This window comes from Symphodus melops (assembly GCF_947650265.1).
Source record: "Symphodus melops genome assembly, chromosome: 8".
Taxonomy (NCBI): domain Eukaryota; kingdom Metazoa; phylum Chordata; class Actinopteri; order Labriformes; family Labridae; genus Symphodus; species Symphodus melops.
In genome coordinates this window covers 25,244,234-25,262,740 of record NC_136698.1, presented here as the reverse complement: position 1 = coordinate 25,262,740, position 18,507 = coordinate 25,244,234, and the positions used below count along the sequence as shown (strand labels likewise).

General features: G+C 41.7%; 1 protein-coding gene across 1 annotated transcript in view; it reads left to right on the top strand.

Moving 5' to 3' along the window:
• The first annotated feature begins 5,451 nt into the window (after positions 1–5,451).
• atp10a (ATPase phospholipid transporting 10A) overlaps positions 5,452–18,507 on the top strand; it is a 42,159-nt gene continuing 29,103 nt past the window's right edge. The window contains exons 1-3 of the mRNA XM_079350986.1: positions 5,452–6,168; positions 14,012–14,216; positions 14,833–14,918. Coding sequence (XP_079207112.1) covers positions 5,744–6,168; positions 14,012–14,216; positions 14,833–14,918 — 716 coding nt within the window. The 5' untranslated portion in view covers positions 5,452–5,743. The remainder of the gene's footprint in view (positions 6,169–14,011; positions 14,217–14,832; positions 14,919–18,507) is intronic.

Here is an 18,507-nt window from a genome sequence, read left to right as displayed (position 1 = left end):
GTTATGTTGGGTATTTAATGAATCTGCCCCTAGTGGTTGTTGGAGGAACTGCAGCCTTGAACTTTTCTGTGTCTGCTTCTTTTTTCAGGCCTGGCAACTTTTGCTCGAGTCATACCCTCTCTTCTCCCCTCATTAGTCTGTTTGGATTTAATATTTTTGGCCCTAACAGATAAGACACCCACTAAATCCTTATCGCCTTATTACACATTCTGTGTTATATTGGGTTTTTTTATATATTTTTGATGATTTTTTCAATCCCCTGTCAGCAGGAGTTATGCTGTTTATTGTTTTTGCACTAAATAAACATTGTGAATTCCTGTGTGTGAAAACATGATTTGCAACCAACTTGATTCTGATGAAGAATAAAAGGAGATTTTCTCTTTGTAGTTGTTTTGAATAGAGCAGCAGAAGCAGCAAGGTGCTGAACAAACCAGGAAACCTTTTAGAAGTAGAGAGTCTGCAGTTAATGTTTAAATTCATGGCTTCCCTCCCTTGTTTTCTCAACACCTACAGATCACATCAGAGTGAACGAAGGTGCTAAACATCTCACTGTCAATGAAAAACAGCAAGAGTGCGGATCTTGGTACAGATATTATCTGCTTTAATTAGCCTTCAAGTCATCAATTCAATGCTAAATAAGTGAAAAAGGAGTGATTTATTTTATATGAATAGTCTCCCGACTCCCTCAGTAGTTTAAAAGGTTGAGATAAATAAACATGTTTAATAAATCAGAATAACAGGACTAAATTCAAACAAAGACGTAACAGATAGAAGATGTTACTTTTCCTCTCACTAATCAAATCAAATAATAATCACACTCGTATTGATCATTTTATCTTCTACAGTAAATGCCCTGACGCGTGTTCATGTTTCAACATTAGTAGTGGGGCAGCATGTGTGATGTTATTGGAGTATCATGCCCTCTTCTGGCAGGTCGCTCGCTGCTTGTGAAAGTGGATGAGCTGCTGTGAACCTTTTAACCTTCGAATCTGTCAGCGTGATGAAGGAGAACGAGTCTTCTCACTGTCTGTGGGAGGGTTTTTACTCTGTCTGAGTCTCTGCATGGGACTATGAACGTTTATTTAAACTATAATGTGAGGGTAATTAAAGAATCAGAATCATGAGAAGCAGTCATAGCAATATAGCAGTTAAACCTGTAGAAACTTTTGTTTGCCAAAGGTATCAATTTGATTAACCAATCACGCCTCCCTGTCTCCCTGCTTGTTCTCTACCCATGGCGTGCACTGTGCTGTGAGTTTGTCGTCAGCCTTTTTGAGCAGTAAGAGAGTCAGGTTTTAGTTGTTATGATAAGGTTTAGTGTTTATTTACCGTTGAATAAAACACGAGACGAGGTAGTTTAAGCGATGAGGGGCGTGGCTTTTGAGGAAGCACAGAGGGGAGGAGGGTGGGTGCAGACGGAGCACGGAGAGAGTGCTACTGTCAAAATCATGCTCGTTTTTAAAACGATAGCAACCCTGCCTTTAATACATGTTTTCTTCAATGTCTTTTCTTACTGTTTAGTTTATATCAGAAGGAATTGTTTTTTCTCTAGTCCCTGCATGCCAACAACGTTCAACATTTTAAGGTGATAAGAAATGAATGCCACTGTATACCCTGTAGACTTGAATATGTGCTGTATAAATGACAGGTTGCTCAGAAACAACCGACCCAGGTGTTGTAAGTTTTTAATTGTCGTCATCTGCCCATAAAGTGCTGAGTCATTTTGATTTCATTTCATATTTAATTAAAGTGAAACTGTGGTTTGCACTGTGTTATAGTAGACACACACAGGCTTGAATCACACACATGCACAAGCAGGAGCTGTGGACATGCATTAATGGAGCGATGTCAGAGTGTGGCGGCTGCCCCTCATTGGAAGCGCCCCCTGAGCTGGTGGGGGTTCAGTGACTTGCTCAAGGACACCTCGGCACCTGACACCTCTCCTCTCCAGCCACCAGACCAACTTCCATATTTTTTCCGGCGTCCCTTTGGTTCCCAATTCAAGTCCCTACGGACCGAGCTGCTGCCACCCGTAAATGAATGAACATGATATTCATGACATTCATTAATCAAATGAGCCGTCCTGGGACTTTTTCTTCAAGGGCAGCATGTTAGAGCCGTCTGAGGGGGCGGGTCCTCGTGATGTCACTTTTATGTTTCATTGAAGGACACCAGGATGATTTCAGAGAAGCACAGATGGAGAGTGAACTTGTAAAATAAGTGTCAGCCTCCTATAACTCTATCTGCTGCCAACGTGGAGACTCAAGATGCCTTAATATTCATCATAAAGCTTTATGTTGTAGACTCAGACACTTTGTGCAACCAAACCAACACTTGTTTCTCTGTAAATAACAAAGACATAAAGCAAAGCACTTTTTCCACCATTTCAGCAAATTCATTTAAAATTCTTTTTTTTTTCTAGTGCAGAATACATTATTTGTGAAATATAGGCATAATGTTCTACTGTGAGATTGACATTATCTACCCGGCAATTTATTCAATGTGCAAAATAAACTATTACTGTTCAATGTGTATACGTTACTTGCAGTGCAATGTGCATGATCAGCTGTGCATCATGCATCATTTAGAGTGTGTGACGGCCTTGTCTGCCTTCTTGTCTTCTTATGTTGCAGGTTGTTACGGTTTCGGAGGTGTGGTCATCATCAGTCTGATTGGGGGAACCTGGGCCTGGTGCTCACAGTCATGATAACAGCTGTCGCCTCAGTCTACTGGAGGAGACTCTCTTTAGGCTTTCTTCTTCATCAACACTATACACTTTCACACACCCACTCACGTACACTATTGATACTACTGACATACATACTTCATTTCTTTTGCAAATTAATTCATATTCTTTGTAAATAAATTAGTTAGCTGAGTGTTTTTGGCTGTCTCTCCCATTTATTTGCTATGGTCTTTGAGCCGGTCATGACAGAATGTAATTTACATGACCTACATGTATTACACAGTATATTCTCGGCTTTATATATTATAAACCATACCATTTTATTATTTACTGTTCAACATGCGTTATCTACTGCACAGCATCTTCTATTTAGGGTGCAACATATATTATCTATGTTACAATGTTTAGTAAAATACATTTTTTACCAAGCAACATACTTGTCTTTTTTTTTTTTTTTTTTACAATGCAATGAACATTTTCTGTGCACAACACAATATCCACTGGGCTATATGCATTTTTCATTGTTTTACATGAATTTTACTGAAAGTTTACTGCTGTAAGCGATGTACTTTAACCAAAGCATTTTAAAATTTCATCACAAAATGAAAATGAAAGATTTTTATTTTATTCAAACAGATGATATTAGGAACGCAGGCAGGATGATTTTTTCATCTCTACAATGGAAACATGAAACTTAATTTGTAAAAAAGGAAAAAAAGAATGGAATTACTTAAGTTCCAGCTTAGACTCGTAACCTGATTTAGTTTTGGTCTTGTTGTTAGCTGGGTGCAGGAGCTGTTTTTTAAAAAGTTGGACATGGCCTGTTGAATCAGATCCACCTCTCTCCACTCATTCATCACCAGGGAATTGAATTGTTCTGAATGCCAAGATGTCGCAGTGTACGATCAGCCATTAGTCTTAAGCTCAACAGCTGGATGCTCATGAAACGGATTGCTGCGGTCTGCCCTTGTACTGGCCTTTGATTTATCTCCTGCTGGTCCTGCTGGCTAAAGTGGGCAGACAGTCTGTGGAGGTTTATCACAAATATGTCAGAGCTTTTAGTCTCATGTTGATCCAGTGTATTACAGAGCACAGGGGGCATGTTTACCTCTGTAATGTCTTATACCAACTTTTACTTTTAGCAGGTCATAATGCCAAACAGGCTTTTGAGCATGCAATAACCTTTGTAGCCCCTGTGTGTGCAGAACTCGCCAACTTTGGTGGCTCCTAGTGGTTGAATTTACACAACTATAGCATGGTTTGAAACATTTAAGGTGACATTTAAAGATACAACATTTCCTAAACCAACATAAATCCCTCCACAAGTGGCACAACCAAGTCAGTGTAGCGCCATGGTTTTACTGTGTGGGCACTACCTGTAATCTTATTTCTGAAAATAATTTGACATACATGTAATTACTGCAGTAACATATCTATTTAATACAGAGTTGACATCAGCCCATGTATAAGATAATACAACAAAATCTATGCATAAGATAGGGAAGGGGACTCTTGGTTTCCAAAGTGAAGCTAGCATGTGCTAACTGGTTGCAAAGACAACCAGATTTTATGGATGCAGAATTCGTTTTCTGACTATTTCTAAGGCCTCAGTTCATAATGTAATACAAATTTATTTATTGTAAACAAACCTGGAGTAGGCTACTTTGATTATTGATCATAAATATGAAGATATTTTTAACACCCTAACTCATATTTCAGCCGTGAGTTCTGTAGTCTAAATATCACTTACAGTCTACAATATTATAAACTATGCAATATTATCAAAAGAATGATATTCATCGTGCTTTTTAAAGAAGATATATTACAGATATACATAAAGTGCTAAACACAAAATAGAAACCTTAATTAATTCAATTTAAAATAAAAAGAAGAAACATCTTCTTATGTAGCAGTTTATCATATTAATATTTCAAATGTTAGTGTATCTTGAAAGTTAGCTTGAAGAAATGTAACAACTTGTCACCATGTACTAAAGAAACATGGTGAAGCAGGTTTTTTTTAAACCCGATGTCCGACTGTTGGCATCTCAGTGCTTCCTGCTGTTGCAAGCCTGAAATAAGCACAAAGTATCGATCTTTATTTAATCTTATCAATATCGTCTTAATTCAGGTGGGAAGACTCTAAGCATAATGCCCATTATATTATTATGTTATATTAGCCAATGTAGGCATAATAATGTTAAAAACTTAAGCCTGGAGGGTGGGTGTCGTCGGTATTAGTTGGCTACATGATGCTTATTTGCAACAGCATTAGTCTGGCTTTTTAGTTTTAAGCCAGTTTCTAAGTTAGCCTACTATTTTTTTTATCACTATTCAAACCTTACTTTTACTGTTTTGTTGATAATATTATCGATTAATGTTGCCCATGGCTAAATGAGTTAAATACAAGTATAGCAGACATAAAATACAACGCAAATTCCTATACCTCTGCATAGTTTAAGTTGTTTTCGGTCAGTCTTAAAACTAGTTTGACTGTACTGAGAGCACAGTTTTAATTCTGTCGATATTTGGGTGCTTCCTGTGAGCTCCTGCAGACTCCAATAACACCGCGTGGCACTTGGAGACACAAAAAAACGCAGGTCTGAATGAGGAGGGGCCTGCGGGTCAGATTTCCAGAGAAGAGCGACCCCCGAGCGGCTGACACACAATGTGGCTGTGCTCAGAATGCGCGCATGCGCAAATCTACACATAAGCGCTACAATGTGTCAGCAGCTGAAGCGCGCGATCCACATGCTTTATAAATCGTCTGGTGACTTATGGGGCGTCAAAGTTATGCCTCCCTACTATCTCAGCATCCTTCCCAGCAGTGGGGAGAAAAAAAAAAGCGAAGCTAAACAAGCAAAAGTTTTCCTCCGACTCGCGACAAGAGGGGTCGACATGGATGAAAAAGAGCTTTTTGTGCGAATAAAGTGACGAGAACTTTCGGCGCACGGTGAAAGAATGATAACATAGCGAACTCTTTTGGGGTTGCTTTGTATGAGAGGACACGAAAAAGCTCAGCTGTGGGGAAAGTTTGAAGCCGGAGCTGGGCTGTGCTATGGCGCGGGACGGAGAGGAGCCCGGGATGGTCACAGCTCCGAAAGTTAAAAGGCAAAGAAAGAAGAAAACTAAGGAGAACAAAACCAGGACCGTCCATGCCAACTTACTCTATGAGCAAGCGAAAGGAGAAGAAAACCCAAACCGACACTATGCAAACAACAAGATTAAGACGACCAAGTACACCGTGCTGTCTTTCCTGCCCAAGAACCTCTTTGAACAGTTTCATAGGTTTGCCAATGTTTACTTTGTCTTCATCGCTTTGCTGAATTTTGTTCCAGTTGTCAATGCCTTTCAGCCTGAACTTGCTCTGGCTCCTGTGGTCTTCATCCTGTCTGTCACTGCCATCAAAGACTTGTGGGAGGACTACAGGAGACACAGGTCGGATAAAGAAATCAATCACATGGACTGCCTGGTGTTCAGCAGGTAAGAATGGGCCTCTCAGCAGCCAGCTGTGTCCAGCTGCTGTGCTGACTCACTGTACACAGTGTCCTTCCTAAAAACACCTTAAAACACACGTCACATATTGGAAATAGTTTCAGACACTTTTTGTAATGCTTGCCAAACCTGACAACCTGTCAGCCTCTCATGTAGACATCCATGATATGTGGAAATCCAGACTATTGTTGTATACCTGGTCTGTGTGATATCACAACACATCGTAAATCTTAAAGCACATTACAGTCAATATGGCACTTTACTTTTCCTCTAATCTTTTTAGGAAATTAAGCCTGTGTCAAGAGTAAACCATCAAGGTTCCTTTTGTATGAAACTACAGAAAGTGTGATTTGTATTTCGCACATTACGATGGCATAATACGGCTCTTTCATTTCCCTTCACTTGAATATTGGTCAGTTTGCCTTGAACCCATTCAATCACATGGTAAAAAAATATTCTCGTTTTTTTCCAGAGTAAAGTCTTCTGAATTAAAAAAACAACCTTTCACTAACTTCACACTTTCAGCACCATACTGTTGTAAAACACACAGTGATTTACCTCCAGCCAGCCGGCCTGTGCATCTTCACTGTTCTCGTGGTTAGATTTCAATTACGGTTATCATGTCGATTTAATATCGTGATCCAAAGCGTCCTCGATTATACACTGCAGCTTTTTCACCTGTGAAGACAGACAATCAGATAAATATGAACTGACCTTGTTTTTATTATTTAGAAAGTCTACATCAACCTAATGACTTGCCATTGTAAACTAGATAAATGATACACGTGGATCCATTCACAACTGCACAGTCGAGCAGACATCGGTAGCAGCTGTATGCATGGATTATGTTCTGTCACTGCGTCCATGCAGAGTCCTCTGTGTCTGCATCGCGGTGATTATTTTCACCAGGGGAGCAGTTCAGTCTCGATCTTTATTTGAATTCATACCAAACGTTATCTTAACACACTTCACACAAACAGCAACTCTAGAAGGCAGCCTGTGTTTTATCATTACCCCGACATGAACACAGCGCTTTGCATCGTTTAGCAAAGTCATGCCTCTCCGCAGCCATCTGGTAAGAGGAGGCTGATACAGGCGTTTATATGGTTAACCAAACAGCTCTGTAGTAACACAGTGACTGTATCGTCCAGTACACTGTACAGAAGGGAGGCCTCAGTCAGCAGGAAAAAAGCCATAAATTGAATCTTCAGCTTTGCTCTGTATCTTACTGTATGGGCCTGCACACTATGAGGGGAATATGTGATGTGCTATAATATTACATTTTCCCCTCACGGTATGAAGTGCAATGAAGAAACAAAAGAGAGCTGACAGAGAGGACCTTTGAGCTTTAACTCACAGTTTGTCTGTCTCTCTGCGGCTCTTCATCTTTTACTCAGGCGCTACGTCTCGGCAACATGTTTGTCCTGAATCCAAAACAAATCCAGAAATCTTTTTTTCTTCACAGTCGGAAGACGTTAATCTGAGGTCGGCTGATGACTAGTTTAAGCGTCGTCTCACTGCTTCAGTATGATGTGAAGCGTTAGCGATGCAAAGATGCGGTCAGCCCACGCTTCACTGCGTACCTCGCTTTGTCGGCTTGGTTTGGTTCTGACGACCCGGGCTGTCCAAGTGTTTGGGATTCTATTCAAGAGTTTTAGGGACATTTTACAGAAAGAAGCAATTTCCCCCCTCACAGTGAAATATAATCTAAAGAGCCGAATGGAAGGAGGGACATTATCCACCTGTATATCAGGGCCGCCATCCAATAGGTGAAATATCAACCAAACTTTATTTATAAAGCAACGTTAGGACAAATTCACTCAAAGCTTAAAGTGCTTTACAGAGGAGCAGAAAAGTGATCGACAAAAGAGAGAGACTGAGACTGAAGCACACCGAAAAGAAATGAATACAAGAAAAAAAATAAAGAATTAGTGTATTAGTGAAAAATAAGAGTAGAATCCCAAAATGATTGTGTTAATAGAGTGAGTATAATGTGAACATTAAAACACTATAATGTTCATTTAAAAGTGGAGAAGGTTAAACCTTAGAAAATAAAACGCTGTTTGATTATAAAGTAGTAGCGTTTAAAAAACCGGAATATTCTCCGCTCCTCTCAGAAACTCTGTAAGTTTGTTCAGAACTCTCGGAGCGTAACGTGAACGCAGCGTCACTGAGTGTTTTTGCTCAGCTGTGGGACAACTAAAGGAAGTAGAGGATGTGAGGGCGTCGTGCTGTGGCTGAGCGTGAGCTAGCATCGTTTGTTTACCTGTTAGCTGATTCTTCAATCTGATTCTGTTAAACGCTCGTGTTGGGATAATGAAGTCGCTCGTCGATGAGTCGTCCTAATCAGGAAAGTGAACAAGTAACAAAAGCTGTCGAATAAATGTAGCAGGATACAAAAACTACATTTCCCTTTACATGTAACTGGGAGAAATGAAAAATAAAAGTTGGATGAAACGGGACAAAATGACCCCTCTGCAGGAAAACAACCACTGTGCCTGTATAACATGTTTGCATGTTAAAACGTTTTCCATACCTGAGAGTGTCTCAAACAGTTTTTATACTTTTTGTATTTCTTTGCGCCTGAGTCCAGAGTTTGAAAAGAATAAGATTCAGCAAAGCTGTCAGAGCGATGTTTCTCACATGTGTATCCAGACTCTTCTGTCACCGAGGTGTGAGCCTCAAACACAGATGTTGTCTTAGTGCTGTGATTGTTAATGATGAGTCAGTGTGTTTACCTGACTCTCTCTGTGTGTGTGTGTGTGTGTGTGTGTGTGTGTGTGTGTGTGTGTATGTGTGTGTGTGTGTGTCTGCCAGCCAGCCAGCCTTTCTCCACTGCTAGCTTAACTCCTGAGTTGTGTTTGTGTGTGTGTGCGTGTGTGTACAGAGTGTTATTGCTAATGAAAAGCAGCACTGTGGCCAGCACACAGAGCATAATTCATGGTCAATCAAAAGGCTCAGTGTTTAGTGGCTGCTCAGTCTCGCTTTAGACCCAGGTTGTTCTGTCAAGGTTGGACATAATGAAGTTTTCTTCTGCTGTGTGGATGTTGTGAAAAAAACATCCCCTCCTATTACTCGACCTGGAAACGTCTTTATTAAAAACAAGAGATGTGTTTCTGTTTCCATTCTGAACCCAGATCAGATTGATCAAATCTTCCAACACGGAACAAATCGAACGACCTGTTAAAAAAATAAAAATATAACCCTGCTTCCCCTAAGTATGGATGGAAGCATCACTGAGGCTTTGGACCAGAAAAACCAAGTGAATAACATGAAGAAACATAAACAGGGAATGAATCATTTAACAGTCAGAACACAGACAAAATAATAACGTACAATACTTTATGAGACGTTTTTACAGAAACGACTTTTTTTAATATTTCTGGTTTGTTCAGTGAATATTGAGGCTCCAGGTACAAACTTTATGAACGGTGAGAAGACCAAAGTGATTCTAAAGTGGAGGAACATGTTGCTTCTTTATAAAGATCAGTAATGACACACCCTCACTGGGGGTCCCACTTTGAGATCCACTGCGCTAAAGGGTCAACTCAAAGTTTATTTTTTTTAACATTAGAATCCTTTTCTATAAAGTCCAACAACTATATCTCACCTCCGCACTGACGTGGCTAAACTGAAGGGAGCTTTCGTTTATGATGAAGATAATTCTTTGTTATCAAAAAAATGCTAACGTTTACAAAATGTGACGGATGGGAGCAGCCATGTTCGGGTAAACGTTTCTTCACATTTATCACGATTTACTTCTGAGGATTCGTCCTTGACATGGATCCTGGAAAACTACAAAGACGAACCCCTCTCATATCAGACGTAGCACTAACACAGTTACTCTACTGGAATGTAAATAGTTTTAGCTTTACACTGTGCTGTGAACAACATCCGCCGCCGTCTGCTGTCCTGACCAGAACGGGCCTGAACTCCAGGTCATTGAACGCCTCATCTGACCACAATAATCTGAGATGATGCTTTCTTCTATATCTGGGTTGGCTGTGTTATCACAGCTCCGTTTACTGGAGGTATTCTGTGGTCATGCACTGGAATCAAAGGCTGGTTCCCATCCAAGTAGCATTAATGGACAAACTATGAAACCAACATAAGCCAGCAGTAATAATCCTTCCGCTTTACTCAAACTGATTTTTAGAGTTTCCAAGAATTTTTCCAGCAATTCAAATGAGCAGAAAAATTCTCATCCATTTAAAAAACTTTTATAACTTACAAAGTGCTTCACACGCTACTGGAAACAAGACGCCTGCACATGGACAACAACAAAAAGGTCATTGTATGTGAAAAAGGGAAGTGAAGATGACGACAACACAGGAAAAGAAAACGAAAAATGAAATCAGACTAATTTATTGGTCACGCTGTAAATCGAGGATAAATTGCTGAGTCATCACGTTGTAAAACATTTGTTGGTTCCAGCTGATGACGTTTTGAGATTTTTCTGCTTCTTGTCATGTTTGTCATGGAGGACTCTCTTGTTTTGGACCAGTTGAACTGAGGATGTACCCTTCATGCAGAGAATAGACATTTTAAATACAGTATCTTGACGTTTTATCCATTCAAACATTGGACAGTTAGATCTGCCGAACATGTGACTGACGTGTCTGCATGACAGTCGTTACTCTTCTTCCGAACGTAACAAATCACGATCACGTATTGAACGATGACGCCGGACTGTGGGACGTCTGGTCTTTGTCCTCAGGCCAACGGTCCGTCCTGCTGAAATGAAAGAAAAAAAAATCAGAGAAAAGAGAAAACGCTTCAGACATCAGTTTTCACTTTGTCATTGTCGTCTTGACGGTCGCTCTGTTTCCCATCAGTCGGTCCAGTCTGAGGTATGAAGAAAGTCTGACTTTCATGTGGACGCCACGTGAGTTTCAGCGACTAAATTCAGGGGAAGGAATAACTTTTTTTTTTTATGCAGCCGGATGTGAGTCATTAATGCCAGGGGGCTTGTTGTGAATAAAAACAGAGTGTTTCTCTGCTTCACTGTTGTTTAGAGCTTGAAGATATGTTTGATTTAAAAGAGTTGTTATCAGGACAAGTCTGGAAAGTCTGCTTCCCATTAGAGAGTCCTTTTGCTGTGTTTGTCTCAGAAGAAAGGGACATCATGTGTCTCTATTTAACGCACACCAGCGTCTTATTGATGCTTTGAAGAGTCACTCTGTTGATGAGAAACAGACAATCCTGGAGACGTTTCCCACAGGCCGAGACAATGAAGTGTCCAAGAAGAGGGAGAGTTTCTCCTTCGATGCTCGTTACAAATGATCCCTTCATTGGGCGATTCTGCGACAGCGCTACAATAACAAAGCTGCGCCCTCATTAAACCTTAAGTCATTCATGTTGATTACGTAACGGCGTGTGTCAGTCTGAGGGTTCACGTTGCTTATGAAGTAGTGGGAGCGAGAGAGAGAGCACGGCAGACCAGGAGCTCCACACACACACGGACTGAGTCAGCTCCACGATCCCTTCTCGCCTCTCGTACCACTGAAGAAGGTTCAGCTCGTTGATTTTAGAAAGCCTCCGTTTTGATTGGACTTGCTGCTTATAGACGAGCACTGTGACGCCGAGCCTTGGGCTGAAGAGTTGAACACAAAGAAATGTGCGTGAAAGCCACAAAAAAAGGAAAAGGAAAAAAGAACGGGGCAAGCACGCTGTACTATAGGAGAACTTCTGTGTTTACGATATTCTCTGCACTGAGTAACTTTACATGAGCTTTATCCCGGTTTTGATCATATTCAGGATATGACGTTTACATGCTCACAGAGAAACCTGGTTATTTATATCCCTGTATACATGATCAATAAACGTATGGTTTCTTATTACTGCATCTTATTTGCACAGACACACAAGATGTTTATCTTTTCCAACACAAACCGCGGACATTTAGAAACATAAAAACATTGTGTCTTATACATAAAAAAACTGAATTATAACAAAAAAAATGTCCCTTTAATTGTTATGAATCCCTTTATGAATCCAAAATAAACTAAAAGTCCCAAACAAACGAAATATGTAATCTGATCTGAAGTTTGGTTAAAATTGTCTTTTTAGTCTCTTTTTAATTCACAGAAAAAGACTGAAGTCATCCTCCAACGCAGCAGTTCACTCATCCAAAACAAACTCAGCACATCCAAAAAAAAAAGCAATCCAACAAAGATAACCGATCGATCAGTGCTGAAGTAAAGCAGAATAAAAAAGAAGCGATCTCACCAGGTGGGGAGGATGAATAAATTCTTCCTCGCTCCAGAATGAGACGCTCTCATTGTTTGTTCTGCGTGTACGTCATTGGCTGAGTCTGCGCAGGTGTTGGCAGCGCTGTCAGAAACCAGGGTAAGAAGTAAACATGCCACGGTATCCCGTTTTCTTTGGGAGTTCTCCAGGTAAAGGCGTATCCCGGTTCAGGATATGATTTATACATGCACAAATACAAAAAGGAGATACTGAAACCCAGGATACTTAAAATCCGAATCGGGATGCTCGAGTCCGTGTAAACACACTCGCTGTCTGCAGAGCACAGTGACTGTGGTCAGACAGATCAGCCTTCAGACTCTTATTGGCCTCTTACCAGCTACATTCATGTCTTTGTTTGTGTTTTCTGGTCTGTGTCGATATGAGAAGTCAAAGAAGACACACACACATCTCTCAGTAGGTGCTGGATCCCCCCCCCAAAAAAACACGAATATGTGAGGAAAGCAAAACAAGGAAGCTCACTTTAGAAGGAGCCTCAGACTCTTTGTGCTCATCTTTTATTTGGAACAGAAAAACAAGGTTTTTGTTATGATTAACACTCAGACAGATCGCACTCTGAAGCCATAGTTTACATTCGTCTGAGCGCTGTCTGCTCACATGTCGCCGAGCATCATCCTCCCTCTGAACACCTGAACACAGTCGTCACAGGAAACACACACTTCTATTTTATGCCAGCTCGGCACCTCTGTCAGTAAAGGAGCGACGCCTGCGAGCTAGTTCAGGCAGGCAACGTGAGCTGCTGTGTTACACACTGACATGCATGATCTCCACAATAAGCTGACTTAACGCATCTTCCCATTTGGCGGTCTGTTTAAGCTGTAAAATATGTGGCGGCCGCGCCCCTCGGCTCCTCCCAGCTCCCCAGCATCCGACATCATTTCATCACTGCTGAAGTTTCTGCATGGAAAACAATCTGAGAAGTGAAGAGACACTGAACTTAAGCTGTGTCATGCTGCTGCGATACACATTTCAAAGAGTTATCTGACTAAAACCTCTCAATTATTTCCCCTCTGAAATGAGCGTCTCAGTGTTTTTATATCCCGTCTGAAGGATACACATTTCATCCACCTCATCCTGAATCTATTTATAACCTTCGTAAGAGATGCTCCATGTTACCTCCAATCTACATTTTGGACATTTTAAAGGGATACTTCACCGCTTTGTATCATTAGAAAAAATATGACGATTTTTGCGTCACGTAAAGAAAACTTTCAGGCAAAGGAGAAACACGTTTTTCTCGTCTCAGGGCAAAAAGTTGGCTGGATTCACGACCATTCAACACCACTAGCATGTTTCTAATGATGCAAAGCTTCATGCAAATGGGTGAAGTATCCCTTTAAGAACTCTGCTGGATGTATGGATTAATGTGGCTGGGTAGAATTTGAAAGTTGGTCCCTCCAGCTTAAGAATCATAAAAACTCCCAGCCCACTTCCATACATAACATATTCTCTGTCCGGTCCAGATTTATGAAAGTGAGGTTTCTGTTTTTAGAAACCAGCAATTATTGGGAACAATAGCGACACCAGTTTACAGCAGCCGTTTGCTCTCTTGTCGTCCCTGCAGAGCTGAGAGACGTTACGTGGAGAAGTACTGGAAGGAGTTGTGTGTTGGTGATTTCATCAGACTGCGATGTAACGAGATCCTCCCCGCCGACGTTCTGCTGCTGAGCTCCAGCGACCCCGACCGTCTGTGCCACATCGAGACCGCCACACTGGACGGAGAGACCAACCTCAAGCAGAGGCAGGTCGTCCGCAGCTTCTTCGACCTGGTGAGATGATCCTCTCCTGCTTTTTGTCCCCAAAGTGTTCAAATGTGTGCATCATACAAAGTGCATTGGAATTCAGTTTTTTCGAATCAGGAGTTTACCATCCCAAAACGTTTGAACTTATGTCACATGGGTTATTACTCAGCATGAATATTTCTAAGCTAAAAAACTTTGATATTAAATGTTTTTTTTGCACCCATCAGAAATGAGCGTTTACTTCATTTTACTGGTATTTCAAAAATTAATTTCTTCTTAGTGGTTAACGCACACATACAGTTCACTCAGATATTTTATGTTGACAATAATACGTTATATGTAATGAGAACGTTTTGCTGATTAGTCTAATCAGCCAATAATTTAATCATTTGGGTAAAAATAGGAACAACCTCAGACTGGCAGCAGCTGTGGGTTTGGATCCAGCCTCGGCCCTTTGTGATGTCACTCCTCTCTCTCTGTTCCTTTCCTGTCTCTCTTCGGTTGTTCTCAGGAAGGCCTGTGGCCTGCATGCGTGGGGATGCGTGCACTAATCACTGCGCCACACGCGTGTTAGAGTCATGTTAAGATCATCTTGATTTGAGTTCCTGCTCTGAATGATTTGCTGTTTGTCGTCTGTTTGCAGGATTGTGACTTTGACCCTTTGAAGTACAACAGCGTGATTGAATGTGAGAAGCCCAACAATGACCTGAACAGATTCAGAGGCTACATGTGAGTACAATGTGTGTGCAGCGTATAGTTCAAAGGCCGTCCCAACATGTGTCACTTTTTAAACTCATCGTGCACAGCTTCCGAAGTGTTGACTCACATCGAAGCGTTTCAGGTTTCCTGTCACTGTAAATTAACGCCGCTACACGGAGCTCCAAAATGGAAATAATGTGAAACTGTGGTTTGTTAAGAAGCCCGGAGTTTCTAACTGCTCATTATGACTTAAACAGTTTTTCCAAGTCCAGATTACGACTTGCTTTCTGGGGTTGTGGTTGCAGGGTTTTCCCGTGTGTGTGTGTGTGTGTGTGTGTGTGTGTGTGTGTGTGTGTGTGTGTGTGTGTGTGTGTGTGTGTGTGTGTGTGTGTGTGTGTGTGTGTGTGTGTGTGTGTGTGTGTGTGTGTGTGTGTGTGTGTGTGTGTGTGTGTGTGTGTGTGTGTGTGTGTGTGTGTGTGTGTGTGTGTGTGTGTGTGTGTGTGTGTGTGTGTGTGTGTGTGTGTGTGTGTGTGTGTGTGTGTGTGTGTGTGTGTGTGTGTGTGTGTGTGTGTGTTTTGTCATGATCAGAATAAACTGTACCAGCAGCAGCTCTGTGCAGCCTCTTCCCTGCCGCTCTACTTCTAAGAGGGTTGGGTTTAGTATTCAACAACAACAACAAGGTGCCCTTCGCTCTCAGCCGGCTTCCTGTATTTCCCCCCTCACTTCCTTTCTGCGTGTTTGCAGCACGTTTGGGTTTTGAGGCGGTTTGAAAAACGAGGAAAGCTTGACAGATTTTCGTGAAATGACTCATCCTGTTGTAATCCTCCGTCTTTATTAGTGACAACACTGGCTCATTGCTTGCGTGATTCCACACAGGTTCTTACATATTCTTCTGCAGGATTAGACGCTAAAAGCACTTAAAAAGGAAGCTTTACAAGACTTGGATTTTTAGTAGGGAAAGTGGAACGATTGAAAGATGTTTTTATTTTTTCTTCATCAATCTTTGTGCCGCTGAAGTTAAAGCTCTCAATTTACCGGCAGACCTTGTTTCCATCTCTTACTTTAATAGTGAATGTATCAGGAATACAAGGAGGAGCAGTGAGTGGAGAGGCTCAGGCTGAGAGGGAGGGCGAGCCGTTCCTCCTTCATACCCACACGAGCCACTTGAGGAGTTTAGGGTGTCTGATAAGGACGCTTCCTGCTGGACTCTCTTTGGAGGTTTTCCAGGATCTTACAGTCAAATGTTGATTATTTTTTAATCACTGTGATACATTAGGATTTTAATGCGTCCTTTGCATTGAAGCCTTTGTTGCTGTTTTTGTTGGCTGCTAGCCTCCAGGAAGTCACTGCACATAGCCTGAACCAGAGGAGCTCATAAACCTGGTTAAAGTAAGACAGTTGTCAGTGTTGTACACATGTTTTTAAACACACGAGGTTAAGACGGCTCAAGTTATCTCGAGCTGCATAAAAGAATCTCAAAACATTTCCAGTAAGCTTTTAGGAAGAAGTGTGGAGCTGAGTTAGTTAAAGTGTCAGAGGAGGACAACAGGACTGACATTTGAAGCTAACTACTGAAGCGTACTTACATGTGTTACCTTCAGGTGTGCATAAACTACAGGTTCTTCTGAGCTTCCCAGTGAGATACAAACATGTCAACATATCTATTTTTCTTATCAGCCACAGGAGCTGGTTCATCTTATTCTTTCTGAAAGAAATTCTCTCAAAGCCAAGTTAGCTGCATCCTGCTGTTTCCGCTCTCTGACCTGCTGTTAGCATGAGTGTGTTTTTTTAGTTGTGCATCACTTCTGTTAGCTGATGTTGTTTCATTTAGTGATGTAAAGTAAAACTGTGACGACTGTTTGTCACACCATACGTCGACCTCACAAACATTTACTGTTACTGATATTTCATCTTCTCTTTGAATCCTCCACAAGAAAGCGGTTAAAGGGATGCTTCCCCCGTTTGCATCAAGCTTCATGCCATTAGAAACCTGGTCGTACATCTCGTCCCTCATTTCCCCTGAGACAGGAAATCTCTGTATTTCTTGTCCTGAAAAGGAGCCTCCGTCGTCATTTTGCATCATCGGAGGCTGTTTCGGTTTGCAGTGGTGAAACACCAACGTAGAGATGAGCCGTCGCCAGCTATTTTAATTTGCATGTTTGGATGCTATGCAGCAGCTGTGACACATCATAGTGCGGGTGGTTGTGGACTTTTCTTCTGAACTGTCCTCAATTGTTGTCGCGGCTCTCTGGTCTCATCAACATGCTACTCTACTCTGCTCCTAGCGGTTATATACATGCTGCGTCTCATGGATGCATGCAGTTATTGACCTGAGGATGTGCACAACCACTGCAGGAAACAAAAGGCTAATGTCATGCTTTTGCATAGTTAAAATGATAAATGATAAAGATTTATAGCAGCTGTGTCTTCCTGCTCTTTTTACCTGCTGGATGAGTCTGTGTGAGGCAGAAGATAAGACACGCACAGAGGAAGCCACTCACATGATTATGACATCTGTCCTGTACTCAGCAGGAGACCAGATGCTGCAGGTGTTCAGTTGCCCGGCGACAGAAGAGCAGAGGGCACAGCGGCCGGGTCGGTGAACGGGGGGGAGAGTTGTCTCAGCTCTGTTTTATGACCTTACGGCCGACAGAGTCTACTCTCTCCACCTGCACTCTGAGTGTTATCAACTTCTCGAACAGAGTGAGCCGCCACGAGCCGCCACGAGCTTTGTGTGTGCGAACTACGGCCGCTCGCAGCTCAGGGACGAAGCTATTAATCTGTAATGGTGACGCGTCTGTCGGCCGAAGGATGATCGTTGGTGTTGGTAAACACGCTGACAGTTACGTGACTTTGATAACACTCTGCTTCCAGCTGAAGGTTGTGGGCCTGATTCGCTAACACACTTACAATCCTTGAATCAGTAATGGGAGAAGGGTTGATACTCAAATCTCATCTATTCCAGAAGAAGTGAGACTGATATCCACCACTTACTCTCGTTGAACATAAACATCTGCCTTTAAGTCACACTGCCTATTCTATGAGGGTTTACACTTCTCCTCAGAGTCGACGGTCTCAGCCGTCCATCAAGGCTTCAGAGGAGCCTTTAAAGGAGTCTGAAGCCAGATCTGTGGCTCAGTGATGGAGCAGTGAATTGCCTGATTGAGTGTAATCCCGGGGGGGGGGGGTGTTTCTGTCCAGCCGGGGTTTCTGTTTCAGAGGGACTTTGTGCTGAGATAAGGGCTGCTGCCGAGAGGAGATCATGATGCTTTAAAGCGTGATTGATTGAGGCGCTCAGCACAAGAAACAGATCTTGTCTTTGGGGCTTTAACGAGATCCCATTTTTTACAACATTTTATTTACTTTCTTTTTCACTGTTATTTTTTTGAGTCCCATCCTTGTTTGGGCGGCAGTAGTTCAGTCTATAGGGACTTGGATTGGGAGGAGTCAGGTCACCGGTTCAATTCCTGATGCAGACCAAAATATTGTCATCTCGTTAAAATAATTGCTGAAGTCATTTTAAAAAAAAAATAAAAATTTGTTTACCTAATTCAAGTCCTTATGATGCTTGCCACCTCTGGTAAAATTGCCTATAACCTCGGTTAAACAGATCATGTGA